Genomic DNA, 18,386 nt, shown 5'->3' with positions numbered 1-18,386 from the left:
ACCGAGGCCGTTTAGGGCTTTAAAGGTCAGCACCAACACTTTAAATTGTGCTCAGAAACGTACTGGGAGCCAATGCAGATCTCTCAGGACCGGTGTTATGTGGTCCCAGCGGCCACTCCCAGTCACCAGTCTAGCTGCCACATTCTAGATTAATTGCAGTTTCCGGGTCACCTTCAAAGGTAGCCCCACGTACAGCGCATTGCAGTAGTCCAAGTGGGAGATAACTAGAGCATGCCCCACTCTGGCAAGACAGTCCGCAGGCAGGTAGGGTCTCAGCCTGCGTACCAGGTGGAGCTGGTAGACAGCTGCCCTGGACACAGAATTAACCTGCGCCTCCATGGACAGCTGTGAGTCCAAAATGACTCCCAGGCTGTGCACCTGGTCCTTCAGGGGCACAGTTACTCCATTCAGGACTAGGGAGTCCCCCACACCCGCCTGCCCCCGTCTTGTACTTCTGTCTTGTCAGGATTCAACCTCAATCTGTTAGCCGCCATCCATCCTCCAACCGCCTCCAGGCACTCACACAGGACCTTTACTGCCTTCACTGGTTCTGATTTAAAAGAGAGTTAGAACTGGGTGTCATCTGCATACTGATGAACACCCAGCCCAAACCCCCTGATGATCTCTCCCAGCGGCTTCATATAGAAATTAAAAAGCATGGGGGAGAGGACGGAACCCTGAGGCACCCCACAAGTGAGAGCCCAGGGGTCTGAGCACTCATCCCCCAACACCACTTTCTGGACACGGCCAAGGAGGAAGGAGCGGAACCACTGTATGACAGTGCCCCCAGCTCCCAGCCCCTCTAGCCGGTCCAGAAGGATGTTATGGTTGATGGTGTCAAAGGCCGCTGAGAGATCCAGCAGAACTAGGAAACAGCTCTCATCTTTGTCCCTAGCCTGCCGGAGATCATCGACCAGTGCGACCAAGGCAGTTTCAGTCCCACGGTGAGGCCTGAATCCCAATTGGAAGGGATCCAAATGGTCCGCATCCTCTAGGCGTACTTGGAGTTGTTCAGCAACCACCCACTCAATCACCTTGCCAAAGAATGGAAGATTTGATACTGGGCGATAGTTGGCCATTATGGCCAGGTCTAAAGATGCTTTTTAAAGAAGCGGTTTAATGACCGCCTCTTTCAGCAGGTCTGGGAAGGCTCCCTCACGGAGGGAAGCATTCACCCCCCCCCCCCACGGATGGACAAGGATCAAGAAGACAGGTGGTTGGTTTCACTCGTCCAAGCAGCCTGTCCACATCCTCGGAGGTAACAGATTGAAATTGATCCCATATAACATGACTAGACAGGATAGGTGTGTGGCATGGCTCTCTTTCCTACTTCCCCCTCCATTTGCACAACTGCAAGCATCAGTGGCATCATCAACCCTTGCTGGACTCCAGTGAAATTGACAAGGTCTACTTAGTGGTTGCTGATGTGCACCAGCACTGTTGTTCACATATTTGTCTTTTTTCAAGGAAAGACACAGGCATATTATGGCTTCAGTCCTATACCCATGGAAAACAAGGGAACTTGGTTCTGCATCTATAGGATTGCACTCTAAATTGACAAGGTTTCCCCTTGAACTTGCCAGTTCCACTGATAAGTTACATTAGCCTTTGCCAACCTGGTGCTATGAACTTTCAGCATCCCTAACTATTGGCAGTGCTGGCTGGGGCTGATGGGAGACGTAGTCCTGGATGGTACAACATTGGCAAAGGGAGAGTCACAGATGGTCAAAATGAGAATACCTTTTCTCTAACTTTGTCAGTTTCTCTAGACTAGAGGGAGGTGGCAAACAAAATCCTACTGAGATGGGAAGAGTGCAGAAAGAGAAGGGGGGAAATTTCACATTATCACCAGCCACACTGTGCTGTTATTGTGTCTGTGTCTAGTCACAGGGCAATGTGGGCCACTATCCAAAGCAGGCAAGTCGGGGAGTGTCAACTCCTGCAATAGCTAGAGTGGGAGAGAGGCATTTAAAATTGGGGAAAAAATAACTTGTGAGTGGTTGTAATGTACATTAATTGAAGCAGGGGAAGATTGTCAAATGATAAAAACACTTCAAAATGCAATGTGACTTCAGCTTAATTTATTCTAGGAATACTTTATAAATTATATAATGTGATGTAGTGGCTGGAGCACTGTGGTTTGGATGTGCTTTGAATCCCTGCTCAAGCTTTATACCAAACTTGGAGACTTTGGACAAGTGGCTCTCCCTCAGCCTAGGCAACCTCAAAGGGTTGTGAGAACAAAGTTACATGTTAAAATGACCTGTGACTCATGGGTGTAGCAAGGATTTTTGTTAGGGGGAGCAGGTCTTTTGTTAGGGGGGGCAGAGCCTCAGTTTGCTATGTATTTTTATTGATTTTTATTGATTGGGGGCAGCTGCCCCTCCCTGCCCCCTCTTGGCTACTCCAATGCTGTGACTGGAGCTCCTGTCTTGTAGCCATTGTAGCACTAGGTACCTCCTTCTGCAAGCACAAAGATTTATTAATATATTCTGTATTTCCCCCCCAGCCCTCCAGAGCAAATTTGGGGTGGGGTGCACAGGGCAGTAAGTGGGTAGGTAGTTATGTTGCACAAGTACAAATCTTCCTGCTAAAGGAATGAGTGCATTGGATATTGCCCCCTGTTGCTTTTTGAATAGTAGCTGTGGGGTGCTGCTAATTTAATTGAAGCCCCACATTGGTAGAATGGGTGTTTAACTCCCCCTGCCCTACGTTTCCCTAATCAAAATTTTATCCCAGCTGCTTTTGGCCCCACAAGGTGGACATGGGAATATAAAGTCACCTGAATCTCCAAATGTGCTTTGCAGGGAAAACTCAAGAGCAATAGATACCACAGCCTGCTTGCTGATCCTCTCTCTGCCTGGCAATAAAGCAGACAACAGTAGTGATGAGGAGGAAGAGGAGATAACTGCAGCGAGAAAGTAGTTTCAGAGGGAGAAGGGCCCACAAAAAGAGTTTTGCCCAAGAGCATATGAAACCTGGAGCCAGCTTTGGTTTACACTGTGCCTCGCTATGCCCAGACTAGATATCAGTAAGGAAATGCAAATATTACAAAACATCAATAAGCCTCCACTAATTTCCTTCCAAAGCAAACTGAACCTGGGCAAGTGCCACACTCCTGGAACTTCTCACCACGTGGAGAAGAGGGGTGAGCATAACAATATTCTATGCTCTGCATACGGTTCTGATGACCTGTAATTTGCCCTAGATCTTTACCTTCATAGTAAGCCAAACGTGCACACAACATAGATTGCTGCTGCCTTTTCCTCCTCTTTCTGAAATGTCCGGTGCAAAATTGCCAGCTGACCATTTTTTCTGCCACCCTCATCCACTTTTATATGTAGCTCAGCACCACCACTTGATAATGGCCAATTAAATGGATGTGTGCAATGCCGACGAACAGTGGTCTCAACCCTCCCATGCCTCCTTTGGAAAGTGAGGCATCTGTACTGCTGTACTAAAGGCTACACAAGCACTATTCTGCAGCAGAAAAGGTTTTCACTTCACCCAGTGTATAGCGGAGGGCCCTGGTTCTCCTGCTGCATGGTCATGAAATGGTTACTACTATACTGTATGGACTTCTAGAATAGCTTAGCTGATGGAACAGAGCAAAGATTGCTATTCATACTCAGGAGCACCATCACCTGTTAGACAGTAGAGATATCCCTCACTCATGCTTCGTACAATGGTTAGCTCAGCCTTGACCACACAGGTGCTACCTGAAGCCCTTCTGAATTGGGAAGTAGTCCACCTGGCTTTGCATATGGTCCTCGCATAGGAGGCAGCTGGAAAGATACTGAGCCTGGCTGTGAGTCAAATGGGGATGATCTGCTTGTAGGGACGTGAAATTGTTTAATTTGCAGGCATTCATACAGGTAAGTGCAAAATAATATATTCCTCTCATTAACCAGTCCAACTGAATTTAAACTTGCTATGTCACTTAAATCAATTCATGGAGAAAACAAAAGTGATGTTAGAGGCTGGAAGAGAGAGACAGAGAGACAGAATGCACTCACTAAAGATTCATAATAAGCACCAGACCTTTCATACACATTTAAATGCTTGAACTAGATTGAACTGTATCTTGCAGACTTGCAGGCTCCAGACATGGCTTCATGTTTCCAGTCTTGTCTCCAGTAGTTTCAAGTATACCTGCAAAATTAAGAGAACATGAAGACATAGAACTCCTTCCATAATACAAACAGCAGGGGAAAGTCAGCGTGAAAATGAAATACTAGAATGGGTATTAAAATCGCATCAGATGTTAAAAGTATGGGGAAATAAAAAGATCTTCTCCTGGTGCCAAACAGGCAATAACTTGGGTATCACTCAAGGCTTATTGGGAAGAGAGTTCCGTAGACCAGGGGGGCATCATAGTCAGAGGCAGATTTAGGAGAGTGTGACCACTTCAGCTGCACTGGGTGCGGAACCTTGCGGGTGCTGCAACTATGGTTTACAATGAAGCGATATAGGTGGAGGAACAACAAATTTTGGCATCACACAGAACACCGCTGAAATTTGAGAACCCAAGATTTTTGCCACTGCCACGGGGAAGGCCTTCTTTATTAATCTGGCGTCAGCTAGCAATCTAGTGACAGTGTTTTGCCATAGCTGTAATTCCCAAACAGTCTCCAAAGTCATCCCCACACACAGTACATTGCAGTAGTCTAGTTAGGGGAGCTGTTGCTTGAGGAATTCAGTTTGTGAATTCCAGTATGAACCAAGTTGATCTGCACCTCCTGGACTAATGTGCCAATCAGAACTTGATATCCACTGGCATTCACATTTTTCAAATGTTACAACGCTGCTCTTGGGTTAGAAAAAAGAAACCAAATACATTTAGAACAAAATCCTGCAGCCCCTCTCCACCATCACTATCTTTTTTGCCTTGGGCAAAAGAGATAGTGGAAATGCTGACTCCAGTCAACAATCTGTTGGCTGCTGGTAACCCAGGCTCCCTACCACTTACCTGCTTAAACTGGAACTATAGCCGAAGGCAGGATTTCACAATCTTAAAACATGTCTCACTCCCCTAAAGGTTTTGAGAGGCTCTTTCAAATGCACCCCCACCCCCCAATTCTTTAAAGAGGCCTCTGCTGTTTTCTATTCCTGGTGATCAGGATGAGACTGGGATATGTCTGCAGTGTGAGGTTTTAAAGATATAGTGGTCCTGTGGCATTTGATCATCTCCACTATCTCTTCAAGCTGTCACTCAGCCTCAGTTTGCCCCATCAGACCAATGTCGTTTTGTGCTTCTTCTTGTAAAGGCATTTCAAGACATTTTCTTTTTCTTTTCCACAGTAACTGTGCAGTTTTTACTCATTTGTTTTGCAAGCAAGATTCCTAAGGAAGTGTTTCCATTGAAGAGACATTTTCTCAGCATCAAACCACAGTTCACAGGAAAATTGTGGTTCTTCTCCAAGTAGCACGCCCATTGTTATTTTACTGCTAATACTGTGCAGAATATGATTGTCTAAGTGTCACAGGCAGGCGTGTTGCTAACTACTGAAAAGGATTTGGGACACGGTTGCATAAAATATACTGATTTATATGTATGCATTTATATGTATACATTTGTATATATACAAGTTTAGGTTCACTTTCAGAAGGAAAACAAACAAACATTAGCTCTTGCTGTCAAGGCTTTGAGCTATAGGGTGCCAACAGGATTTTCTAGGCCCAGTACTTTGCCTGCAGATTGGACTCTATTCCTCAATGAGTTCTGAGCAGTGGTTGTGGCTTCCCACTGTACATATTTTATCCATAATAATAATAATAATAATAATAATAATAATAATAATAATAATTTATTTGTATCCCGCCCTCCCCAGCCAATGCCGGGCTCAGAGCGGCTAACATCATATAAATAAGACAATATGCATAATACAATATACAATATGCAAATAAAATAACATTCAACATTCATTAAAATAATATATAGTAAAGGTAAAGGGACCCCTGACCATTAGGTCCAGTCGTGGCTGACTCTGGGGTTGCGGCGCTCATCTCGCTTTATTGGCCAAGGGAGCCAGTGTACAGCTTCCGGGTCATGTGGCCAGCATGACTAAGCCGCTTCTGGTGAACCAGAGCAGCGCACGGAAACGCTGTTTATCTTCCCGCCAGAGCGGTACCTATTTATCTACTTGCACTTTGACATGCTTTTGAACTGCTAAGTTGGCAAGAGCAGGGACCGAACAACAGGAGCTCACCCCATTGCGGTGAGCTCACCCCTTCTGATTGGCAAGCACTAGGCTCTGTGGTTTAACCCACAGCGCCACCCGCGTCCCATATAATAGTACAGAAAATATTATATAAATATTTATATAATATAACTATTATATAAAATATTATATAATAATATAGAAAATAATATAGAATAATATTAAATATCTGGTTGGATAGTGTTCTCGAAGCCACAAATATGAGTCTGACCAAACTGCGGGAGGTAGTGGAGGACAGAGGTGCCTGGCGTGCTCTGGTCCATGGGGTCACGAAGAGTCGGACACGACTAAACGACTAAACAACAACAATATTAAATATCAGCATTTCAGAATTAAACAGAAATCCACTCAAAAGTTACAAGTAATTTCTAAACTCCAATCAATAAAACAACAGCAAACCACAGTGCACAACATAATACTATACAAAATGAGAAGCAGAGACTGGAGGGTGGAGCAAGGCAGGTGGAAAGAGGCCTTGCCTGATGGAGTCTCTCCCCTCACAGTTTTTCCTCCAGGCACAGCTTCCTTATGAAGAATCCCAGGGCCAAGAGGTGGGGCAAGGCAGGTGGAAGAAGGCCTTGCCTGATGGAGTCTCTCCCCTCACAGTTTTTCCTCCAGGCACAGCTTCCTTATGAAGAATCCCAGGGCCAAGAGGTAGAGCAAGGCAGGTGGAAGAAGGCCTTGCCTGATGGAGTCTCTCCCCTCACAGTTTTTCCTCCAGGCACAGCTTCCTTATGAAGAATCCCAGGGCCAAGAGGTGGGGCAAGGCAGGTGGAAGAAGGCCTTGCCTGATGGAGTCTCTCCCTTTACAACAACCCTAAGAGGTAGGTTAGGCTGCAAGGAAGTGACTAGCCCACCATCACACAGTAAGCTTCATGGTCACTCAACAAGCTTCTCTATCACAAGCCCCTCCCCAGTTGCTGCACTGCCTTCGAACAAATAAAGGTAACAGATGGTTGGCATCTTACCAACACTGCACTTTGTGGCAGGCTCAGTTGCCCTGTAAGCAAAGTCCGCTTGCTTGTTTGTTTGTTTGTTTTAAAGTGGGAGGGGCAACAGATCCAGGACCTGGTGCAAAAAACCCAGGGCTCAGGCCCCTGGACAGTGCCTAATGATAAGTGACACAAATTCCCCCTCATGCTTGCATCGTTTTGTGATCTTTGAGTGCTGCGTTCTCTTACTATAGCATTCTAATGTGCTCATCTCACCCTTTTAGAGAAGTGGTGAATGCCACTCCCTGGGGCAAGGCCCTGCTATTTCAGTTTTTGTTTTTTTAAATATTTTGGGAGGTAGTCAACTCAGCCATTCCACTGGTGCAAGCACTTTCGGCTATGCAACCGAACTTCCCCTCCCTCCCCTCTCAACCCTATGCCCTCTAAATCTGCTGCAGAGGGTTGGGGAAAACTCCACAACAGATCTAAAAGTGGGGGGGGGGATTTCTGCTGCGCTTGCACTAGTGAAAGTGTTTGGCTGGATACTGCCCATTGCATTTAGTTATCCGGATGCCAAAAATGTATCTTTCTGATACTGCAGCACACTACTGCCCTGATTTCACTGAAAACAAAAAGCGCTTAAGTGCTAATTCCCTTGCAACGAGATTGCCACAAGGCCATCCATTAGGTGGGAAAGGAATATCATGATGGTTGTACAAGGCTACATTAGCATACTGTAGAGCACTAGAAGTTTTCTAAGATTCAAAATGCAACAGTAATTAAAAATCCATTCCCCCACAAGTCCAATTACGCCACGAGTGAAGTGATGTTATTCGGAAATGTAATTTTTGTACTTAAATACAGTGGTACCTCGGGTTAAGTACTTAATTCGTTCCGGAGGTCCGTACTTAACCTGAAACTGTTCTTAACCTGAAGCACCATTTTAGCAGAAAATGAGAAGATCACAGAAACTAGGTGGTATCTGTGGTATCTGTCTGTGGGGTTGGTAAATAACTCAGTTGTGAAATTGCTGGTCTTTTAACAAAAATATGTAATTTGTCTCAAAGACTGGGGACAAATAGTGACAAGTGAACAAATGATACCAATTCCCACCCACCCACCCCAAAAAAAGTTTATGTGGAAACAATTCCCCTGGAACCTCAAATGCTACTCTTTACTATGTTATTAGGGCAGCTGGATTTTACATGCAGTTGTTTGTAGTAATACCCCCATGGCTTAAAACAGGGATTTGAAATGGCCAATTATGGTGCTGGAGAAGACTCTTGAGAGTCCCGTGGACTGCAAGAAGATCAAACCTATCCATTCTTAAGGAAATCAGCCCTGAGTGCTCACTGGAAGGACAGATCGTGAAGCTGAGGCTCCAATACTTTGGCCACCTCATGAGAAGAGAAGACTCCCTGGAAAAGACCCTGATGGTCTGGGTCAGATATAAGGACTTGCTGGAAAATAAGACTCCAAGATGGTTATCACCAATGGAAGCTAAGGCAGTTAAAAAGCTAAATATGGAGTCGAAATGGCCAAGATATTGGGAAATCTTGGAAAAGGAAGGGGACAAATTGAGATTGCAGAGTTTTGAAAAACTAAAAGGGAAGGTGAGAGATTGGCTACATTACCATCAAATAAATGAAGTGTTTAAATTAGACAGTAAAATAGGCTTCCAGGTGGAAAAATCAAAATTAGAGACTGAACTGTTAGAATCCAGTACTAAGAATTTGTCAAAAATGTATGATCTGCTGCTGAAATGGAATACACAAGATGAAATGGTAAAATCAAGTATGATTAAATGGGCTCAGGACATTGGTCATAACATCATGTTTGCTGATTGGGAAAAGTTGTGGACCACCGGGTTGAAGTTTACGGCGTGTAACGCCTTAAGAGAAAATATAATGAAAATGATTTATAGGTGGTACATAACCCCAGTCAAGCTTGCAAAGATCTACCATTTGCCTGATAATAAATGTTGGAAATGTAAAGAAAAGGAAGGTACATTCTTTCACCTCTGGTGGACGTGCCCGAAGATTAAGGCATTCTGGGAAATGATTTATAATGAACTGAAAAAGGTATTTAAATATACTTTCCCCAAGAAACCAGAGGCCTTTCTCTTGGGTATTGTCGGCCAGGGGGTGTTAAAGACAGATACAATTTTTTTTATGTATGCTACAACAGCAGCTAGAATACTTATTGCAAAGTACTGGAAGACACAGGATCTACCCACACTGGAAGAATGGCAGATGAAGGTGATGGACTACATGGGTTTGGCAGAAATGACGAGCAGAATCCGAGACCAGGGAAGAGAAGCGGCGGAAGAGGAATGGAAGAAGTTTAAGGATTACTTAAAGAAATACTATAAAATTAATGACAGTTAGAATGATGTTGGGCTTAAAATAAATGGTTACTATTAGTAATGGTTAAGACAGAGAGAATAAGGATGATTAACATAAATTTATAGTAAAATAAGGGAAGATTCGCTGAATAATTGTAAGAACTTGGAATACAGAAACGGGAAGCAAGAGGAAGTCGAGGAAGTAAGGTTTAAGAAATTAGGATACGAAATGGTACTTGTTTTTTGTTCTGTTAATGTTTGTTGTTTGTTTTTGTATGTTTTGTTTGTGTTAATATAAAAATTGTTTAATAAAAAATATTATTAAAAAAAAAAGGAAAAGACCCTGATGTTGGGAAAGATTGAGGGCACAAGGAGAAGGGGACGACAGAGGACGAGATGGTTGGACAGTGTTCTTGAAGCTACCAGCATGAGTTTGACCAAACTGCGGGAGGCAGTGGAAGACAGGAGTGCCTGGCGTGCTCTGGTCCATGGGGTCACAAAGAGTCGGACACGACTAAACGACTAAACAACAACAACAAGGCAAAGGGCATCAGTGTGATGTGGAGGTCAACTAATCCAAGATGAGCAGTGAGTATTTCAGATTGCTTCTGGCCTTGACAGCACAATCTCCCTCCTTCCCTCCCTTGTGTTTGCTTATCCACTGTCCTCCTGCCATGTTTGGCATCCATTCTTTGTACTTCCATTTTACCCATGCCACCATTCCCCTTCTCCTCCATTTCAGTTTCTTTTCTGAAGTCTGTTTAAAACAGGAGTGGAGAACCTGAGAACAAGGAGCCAAATGTGCCCCAAAGCCTTTCTATTTGGCCCCCAGGACTCTGCCCAGGCCATATCATCCACTTGCCCTGTTCCACGCCCTGCTTACTGCTTTTGCCAGGCTGGAATGTATTCTTGAACTGTATTAATGTGTCTTTCTTGCCTGGATGGAGGCTGGAGATATGCAGGCATGTGAGTGGCTGCAAAGAAACCTCTTTGCAAGACTGGAATGCAGCTTACTATAGAAAGGTAAGAGTCACATCTATTGCGTCCCCATTTTTGCCTCTGGTCTTGCCCATCACTAACCTGTAAGCCCTGGAAGATTTCTCCCAAGGAAATGTGAGCCTTTAGGGTGGAAAAATGTTCCACGTCCCTGATCCAAAACACTGCCAGAAGTCCCTGTAAAGTATAAACAGCACTGGCTTGAATGCATTTCCTACAATACAGCAAAACAGCCAGCAAAATTATACATACATACATAATTTTATTTGTATGCTGCCTTTCCACAGTTCAAACCATGCTCAAGGCAGGTTGCAACATGAAACACACACAACTGCAACATAATAAATGTAGTCATAAACAATAATTAAACATAAAAAATAAACTGAATAACGTCCACATAAATCACAAGATCTAAAATAAAGATACAAAAAGATACCTCCCCCGCCCCATGTAACAGCCGCCCTAGCCCAATAGTCTGTTCAGCAGCCTTTTGTAGCTTGCATCAGTCAGGATCCCGCCCTTTCCGGCCAAGTGGAAAAAAGGCCTGCAGGGCAGAAGGAGCAGGTCTTCCAGGACTTACAGCCAAAATTATTATGATCTTGTAGCTTCACCAACACTACTGTCGCTCTGTCTGCATCGCTATTGGATCTGACCTGCTCTCTACTGCAGTTCTAAGAACATTTTGTACAACAAATGTAAAAGACCCCTCGAGACCGTCGTGTTCAAAGAGCGCAAGTATGAAAGGATGTCCTAAACATAGGACCTTGGGGGCAGGGCTTGCATACATTCCCCTGTTCCTGTTTTAAACCTCACATGTTCAGATGAATGCCTGAACATAATAGCCTGCTGCTGGAGCAGGCCAGTGGCCCATTTAGTCCAGCATCCTGTTCTCACAGTGGCCAACCAGATTCCTGTGGGAAGCCTGCAATCAGAACCAGAGTGCAACAGCGCTCTCCTCTTCTGTGGTTTCCAGCAGCGGGTATTTGGAAGAATTACTGCTGCTAGGAATAGAGGGAGAAGAGGAAAAGGGCTTATGCTGAGCCACATTCTGGGTCTCTGTGATTCCCAGAGTTCCAATTCAGCAGCAAAGAGCGGGTTTTCCCAGGGGAAAGCAAATGGAAGTGTGGAAGTGATAGTTAATGTGATGGGATGATGAGCTGCTTGTGCGTAAAATCCTAATCCCTCAGAGTTTGGCTAAGTCCCCAAACCTCTGTCTGTGATGGAGCTCCTTAAACATGACTCCATCAATCGCTCGTTGAATCGGACAGTGGGCGTTTACGGAACTTCTTCCAGCATAAAAGCTCCTTAACGGAAACGTGTCTTCTGGACTCTCGGCGTGACAGTTTCCGCCGAGGAGTGGGTGTCCCTACAGGAGGTCCTGAAATCTCCCCGCTGCTCCCGCTTGAAGTGTCTCTGAGCCCTCCCTCCGACTCACTTTCCCTTGGAACTCCACTTCTCCCCCTGCTGGTCCCCTCCTCCGCTGAATGGTCTCTCTCACCCTCCATGAGCCCTTTCACCTCCTTAGTCTCAGATGGCAGTTCCCTGACATCCACCTCCCCTCCAGGGCCCCCTTCACCCCCTTCCCTCCCCTCCTCTGCGGGAGGCGAGGGAGCAAAACCCCTGAAGGAACCTCCCTCATCTTCCGAAGTTTCGAACACTTCCCTCCACCTTTTGCTGTCTCCGGTTTCCAAGTACTCCTCCTCATCGGAGTCTGTTCCTCCTTCCAACTCCGATTCCCTGAATCCCTCCAGTTCCTCCTCATCGTCGGTGGTGCCAAAGTACTCCCTCCGAAACCTCGCTACTGGCTGAGGTTTCCTGGGGAACCTTTGGTGGAACGTTTCGATCAAGATCTCGTCACGGACCTCCTCTGCCTTCACCCAGGTGTTTTCCGACTCCGGTTCCCCTTCCCACGCGACCAAATACTCCACCTGATTACCCTTCCACCTGGAGTCGATGATTTCCGCCACATGGTTGCGGCTTTCCCTTTCTTCTATGGCTGGCCCCCGTGTGGATACCCCTTCACCTTCCCCCCTGTATGGTGACAGTAATGACCTGTGGAATACTGGGTGCAGTTTCATGTGGTTCGGTAACCGGAGTCTGAACGCCACTGGGTTGACCTGTTGGATGACCTCAAATGGTCCCAATCTTTTGGGTCTCAATTTCTTGCAACCCCCCTTGAACGGCAACCCTTGGGTTGATAGCCAGACCCGACTCCCCACCCTAATTGTTTCACCTTCCCTTCTGCTCTTGTCTGCCTGCCTCTTATATTCTTCCTTGGCCCTTTCTAAGTTGAGTTGGAGTTGACGATGGATCGCTTCCATTTACTTTCTACAAAAAGTTCCGCGGCCGGAACACTCCATCTTTCCCCTCCTTCCCCTGGAAACGCCCTGGGGTGGCACCCATAATTAGCCAAAAAGGGGCTCATCCCGGTGGACACATTCTCAGCATTATTGTAAGCAAATTCCGCTAGTGCCAACTTTTCGACCCAATCGTTCTCTCTGTCATTGACATAACACCTCAGGTATTGTTGGAGAATACCGTTTGCTCTCTCCGCCTGCCCATTGGTCTCAGGGTGCCTGGCAGTCGAAAAGTTGACCTCTACGTGCAATAAGCTCATAAGTTTCCTCCAGAATCTGGACGTGAACTGTTTCCCTCTGTCGGAAACCACCCTCAAGGGGGCGCCATGCAGTCTGAAAATATGTTCTACAAACAATTTCGCTGTTTCTTCCGCCGTGACTGCATGTGAGCAAGCTACAAAGTGACCCATCTTAGTTAACAGGTCTACTACGACTAGTATGGCGGTTTTCCCCTGGGATTTGGGCAGATCAGTCATAAAATCTATCGACACCGCCTCCCACGGTCGTTCTGGTGTGGGTAACGGTTCTAATAACCCCGCTGGTGCCCGCCTTTCTCCTTTGGCTCTCTGGCATTGGTCACACCTTCTCACATACTCCCGTACATCCTCCCTCACCTTGGGCCACCAAAACTCCCTGGTCACCAACCACATGGTCTTGTGTTGCCCAAAATGCCCCACTGTGGGATTGTCGTGCAGCTGTTTGAGTACTCTCCCCCTCAATTCCCCTTCGGGTATATATAGCGCCCCTCTGTAATACAATGCCCCGTTTCTTTCTTCAAAACCCCCGGGGTCTTCTCCCTCTCTCCTTAGACCTCTGAGCTTGTCCTGGGCGTACTCATCATTTACCGTTCCCTCTACCAGTTCTCTTTGCCCCACCCAGGCCGCACCACACACCCAGTGGTCCTCTGGGATAATATGTCTCTCTTCCGGCGCTCCCTCCCCCTCCAAATAGTCAGGTTTGCGAGAGAGAGCGTCCGCTCTGATGTTTTCTGGACCTGGCACATAGCAAATTTCAAAATGGAATTTGGAGAACTCCTGGGCCCATCTCACTTGTCGTTGGTTGAGCACCCGTGCCGTTCTCCAATACTCCAAATTCTTGTGGTCCGTACACACTTGCACCTTATGTTGTGCGCCAATTAGTAAGTGTCTCCATCTCCGGAACGCTTCGTGAATGGCGAGTAGTTCTCGGTCATATACCGTGTAGTTCCTCTCGGATTTGTTCAGCTTACGCGAAAAGAAGGCACACGGTCTCCATTCCGACTTATTGCTCCCTGGCTGAAGCAGCACCGCCCCCACCGCCCGGTCTGAGGCATCAGTTTCCACTCTCATGGGTTTTTGTAAATCCACATGCAGGAGCTGTTCTTCCGAAGCGAATGCCCTTTTCAATTCCTCAAAAGCATGCTCCGCCTCCGCCGTCCAAACGAATTTCTTCTTGCTGCTTAGACAGTCCGTGATGGGAGCCGTTAAGTGGGCAAAGTTCTTGATGAATTTACGGTAAAAGTTCCCAAACCCTAAGAACCTTTGCACATCTTTTTTCGTTTTCGGTGTCTTCCATTCCAGCACCGCCTGGACCTTGCCTGGATCCATGGCTAATCCCTTGTCTGATAAGCGGTACCCCAGGAATTCCACCTCCTTGGTGTGGAACTGACACTTCTCCAATTTCACCCACAACTGGTTTGCTTGCAGCTGGCTCAGCACTTCCCTGACATCCTTTACATGCTGCTCCTCATTCTCTGAATATATCAGCACGTCATCGAGGAAGGCCACGCAATTCTTGTAGAGCAAAGGTCCCAGTACGTGGTTCATGAGCGATTGAAAACAGGCGGAGCCTGATTGTAATCCGAATGGCATAACGAGATATTCAAACGCCCCCAAAGGGGTGAACATGGTGGTTTTCCATTCATCCCCCTTCTTTATTCGTATCAGGTTGTATGCTCCTCTCAGGTCCAGTTTCGTGAATATCTTTCCCTTCCTCACCCTGGTCAAAATGTCATCAATCCTGGGCATGGGGAAAGTCACTGGTTCTGACACAGCATTTAGGGCCCGGTAGTCCACGACCAATCTCGGTTTATCCGTGTTTTTTTTGTCCACAAAAAACACTGGGCTCCCCCCCACCGCTCTGGACTCTCTGATGAAGCCCCTCTTCAGGTTTTTATCAATAAACTCCCTTAACTCCTGCATTTCCCTGTCTGACATGGCGTACAGCTTGCCCACGGGGAGCTGGGCCCCAGGGACCAGATTAATTTGGCAGTCAAAGTCTCTGTGCGGTGGTAATTTATCTGCTTCCCTTTCACTGAAGACCTTGCTCAGGTCAGCGTATTGTTTGGGCACCTTCCCTTTGTCCGCCACTTCCATCCCTGCTAGAGAGGCTTTTGCCCCTTCTGGCACCTTTCCCTCTCTGCAGTGTTCCAGACAATGTGCTGACCCAAAGGAGACCACTCTCTGATGCCAGCCCACTAGCGGGTCATGCAACGCTAGCCAGCTCATTCCCAAAATGACTGGAGCCCCTCCCAGGGTGGCCACATTGAACGCTATCCTCTCAGTGTGCCTGGCCACCCTCATAACCATTGGGACGGTTTGTAGGCTGACTTCTCCTCCCAGCAGCTCCCTCCCATCGATCGTGGTGACCTGCAGGGGGTTGCTTAAAGGGAGTGTCTGTATCTGGTGTTCAGCTGCAAACTCCTTGCTCATAAAATTACAGGAGCTGCCTGAGTCCAGCAGCGCCTTAGTCTTTAGTGGGTATCCGTTTGCCAGCTCTAGCAACACCTCTATTACTAGGGCTGGTCTTGGAGGTTCCGGAGTGGGCACTTTTACTGCTCCTTGGCCTGTCTGCAGTGCCCTGACAGAGGCAGACAGGCGTTGGCTTTTACTGGCTCCTGGACTTCCTCCTCCTTCCCCCCAACAGCTCCCGCCATCCCTTGCCATTCCTTTCTTTGCGGGCAGACTCTGGCAAAGTGACCTGGCTGCTGGCAGAGATAACATTTCTTGGCGCTCTTTCCCTCCTTCTTCCTCCCTTCACTGGGATTTGAAACTGCGCGCGCGCGCGCTGTTCCAACTTCCATCGGCTCTCCTGGCGGGAAACTTGGTTCTGGAATCTCTGGAATGCGGAAATCCCTCCAACGCTCTCCTTTCCCCTCCCGCTTCTCCAAGGCTCTTGCCTCCTGGCGTGCTCCAATGGTCAGCGCTGATTTGGTCAGCTGGTCCATAGACTCCGCCCTGGGCGCCCAGGAAAGTTCATCTTTCACCGCCGAAGAAAGCCCCTCTTCAAAGAGCATTTGAATGGGTTCCGCCGAAAGGTCCCACCCCAATCTATGTATCAACATTGTAAACTCAGTCCAGTGCTCACGAACCGATCGGCTCCCCTGTTTGCACGCCATCAATTGTCTGCGCACCAGCCCCTGTTCAATCTCGCTGGAAAACATCAAATCCATGGCGCGAAAAAACTTCCTCGCGTCCTTCAGCATGTCACTATTCCCTGCCATCAGGGGTCTGACCCAATCTCTCGCCCCTCCTTCGAGATGGCCAATCACAAACGCCACTCTCGATGCCTCGTCGGGAAAGTCATTAAACTGCAGTTCGAGAGCATACTGCATCTCTGTCCTAAAGGCTTGGTAGTTCCTGGGGTCCCCCCCAAACTTCTGCACCATTCCTGGCATCTTTCTTGCTAGTGTAGCGCCTTTTGCCTTTTCTGCATCCTGCGCCCTCCCTTCTTCTAGCCTCGCCGTTTGCATTGCTAGCTGGAGTTCCAACACTCTGTACCTTTCTTCCAGGCTTGGACCCTCTCCAGCTCCTGCTGCTCCTCCGGCTCCGGCTGGGTTACTCATGATGCCTCTCTGCACAAGCTGCTTTCAGGGACTGTCCGATTGCTGTGATGGGATGATGAGCTGCTTGTGCGTAAAATCCTAATCCCTCAGAGTTTGGCTAAGTCCCCAAACCTCTGTCTGTGATGGAGCTCCTTAAACATGACTCCATCAATCGCTCGTTGAATCGGACAGTGGGCGTTTACGGAACTTCTTCCAGCATAAAAGCTCCTTAACGGAAACGTGTCTTCTGGACTCTCGGCGTGACAGTTTCCGCCGAGGAGTGGGTGTCCCTACAGGAGGTCCTGAAATCTCCCCGCTGCTCCCGCTTGAAGTGTCTCTGAGCCCTCCCTCCGACTCACTTTCCCTTGGAACTCCACTTCTCCCCCTGCTGGTCCCCTCCTCCGCTGAATGGTCTCTCTCACCCTCCATGAGCCCTTTCACCTCCTTAGTCTCAGATGGCAGTTCCCTGACAGTTAAGTCTCAAAAACAGGCAAAATTCCGTGAGTCTCCACAGTAAAAATAAAAATAGCCAAAGCATTTTCAGAATCAGCTAATAAGTCATCACCAGGCCTAAATGCGTTACACCTGGCTTACATATGAACCTTCAAGAAGAAGAACTACCAATGAAGGAAGATTGGCAGAAGAAATTGATGGAACATGTGGAAATGGTGAAACTGACGGGCAAGATCAGAAACCAAGAAGATCAAATATTTGTTAGAAACTGGAGTAAATTTGTAGTTTACTTTAAAAAACCACTGTAAACTGTTAAAATAATTGGTAGCGTTGTAATGACATTTGTAATGTGAAATTGATTATGATAATTAGGGATATACAATAGTTGGATAAAGCAAAAGATACAGAAAACTTAAACTTTTAATATAAGAACCCATTGGAGTTATGGGAGGGAGTCCAAAGAGAACCCTGTAATTTAATGTTTGAATAGGTTAAAGTGTATAAAAATCTAATTAAAAAATTATGGGAGGGGGGGGGAAATACATATGAGCCTTCACGTCCTCCAGTGATGAACTGCACAAAGTCCAAAGCAGTGGTAAAATCTGTGGTGGGACAACCAAAAGCCTTTACAGGTAGAGTGTCTACTCTGTGGACTATATTGCTCAAGGCAACTTGCTTCAACCAAAGTCTCAGATTCATAAGAGGCCATGCAGTCCTCCCTACATTTAGGCCTTCAGAAAACTGCTGTGACAAGTTTTTTTTTTTTAAAGAACTCAGGTGTATCTATACAGTGGTACCTCGGGTTAAATAAATAATAATAATAATAATAATAATAATAATAATAATAATAATAATAATAATTATTTATACCCTGCCCATCTGGCTGAGTTTCCCCAGCCACTCTGGGTGGCTCCCAATCGAGTGTTAAAAACAGTACAGCATTAAATATGTAAAAACTTCCCTAAACAGGGCTGCCTTCAGATGTCTTTTAAAGATAGGATAGCTGCTTATTTCCTTCACATCTGAAGGGAGGGCATTCCACAGGGCGGGCGCCACTACTGAAAAGGCCCTCTGTCTGGTTCCCTGTAACCTGACTTCTCGCAATGAGGGAACTGCCAGAAGGCCCTCGGCGCTGGATCTCAGTGTCCAGGCTGAACGATGGGGGGTGGAGACGCTCCTTCAGGTATACAGGACTTTAAGAACTTTGCTTCAGGATGAGAACAGAAACCATGCAGCGGCAGCAGGAGGCCCCACTAGCTAAAGTGGTACTTCAGGTTAAGA

The 18,386-nt window shown here is 46.7% G+C and overlaps 1 protein-coding gene across 1 annotated transcript in view; it reads right to left on the bottom strand.

Moving 5' to 3' along the window:
• Positions 1 to 1,229: 1,229 nt before the first annotated feature.
• LOC128408713 (uncharacterized) overlaps positions 1,230 to 18,386 on the bottom strand; it is a 33,070-nt gene continuing 15,913 nt past the window's right edge. The window contains exons 3-4 of the mRNA XM_053378737.1: positions 10,578 to 10,670; positions 1,230 to 4,152 (exon numbers count right to left, since the gene is read on the bottom strand). Of these exons, the coding sequence (XP_053234712.1) occupies positions 4,055 to 4,152; positions 10,578 to 10,670 (191 nt within the window). The 3' untranslated portion in view covers positions 1,230 to 4,054. The remainder of the gene's footprint in view (positions 4,153 to 10,577; positions 10,671 to 18,386) is intronic.

Source organism: Podarcis raffonei, chromosome 2, assembly GCF_027172205.1.
Source record: "Podarcis raffonei isolate rPodRaf1 chromosome 2, rPodRaf1.pri, whole genome shotgun sequence".
Lineage (NCBI taxonomy): Eukaryota > Metazoa > Chordata > Lepidosauria > Squamata > Lacertidae > Podarcis > Podarcis raffonei.
Note: the sequence above shows the minus strand (reverse complement) of the source record. Positions and strands in the feature narration are given on the sequence as shown.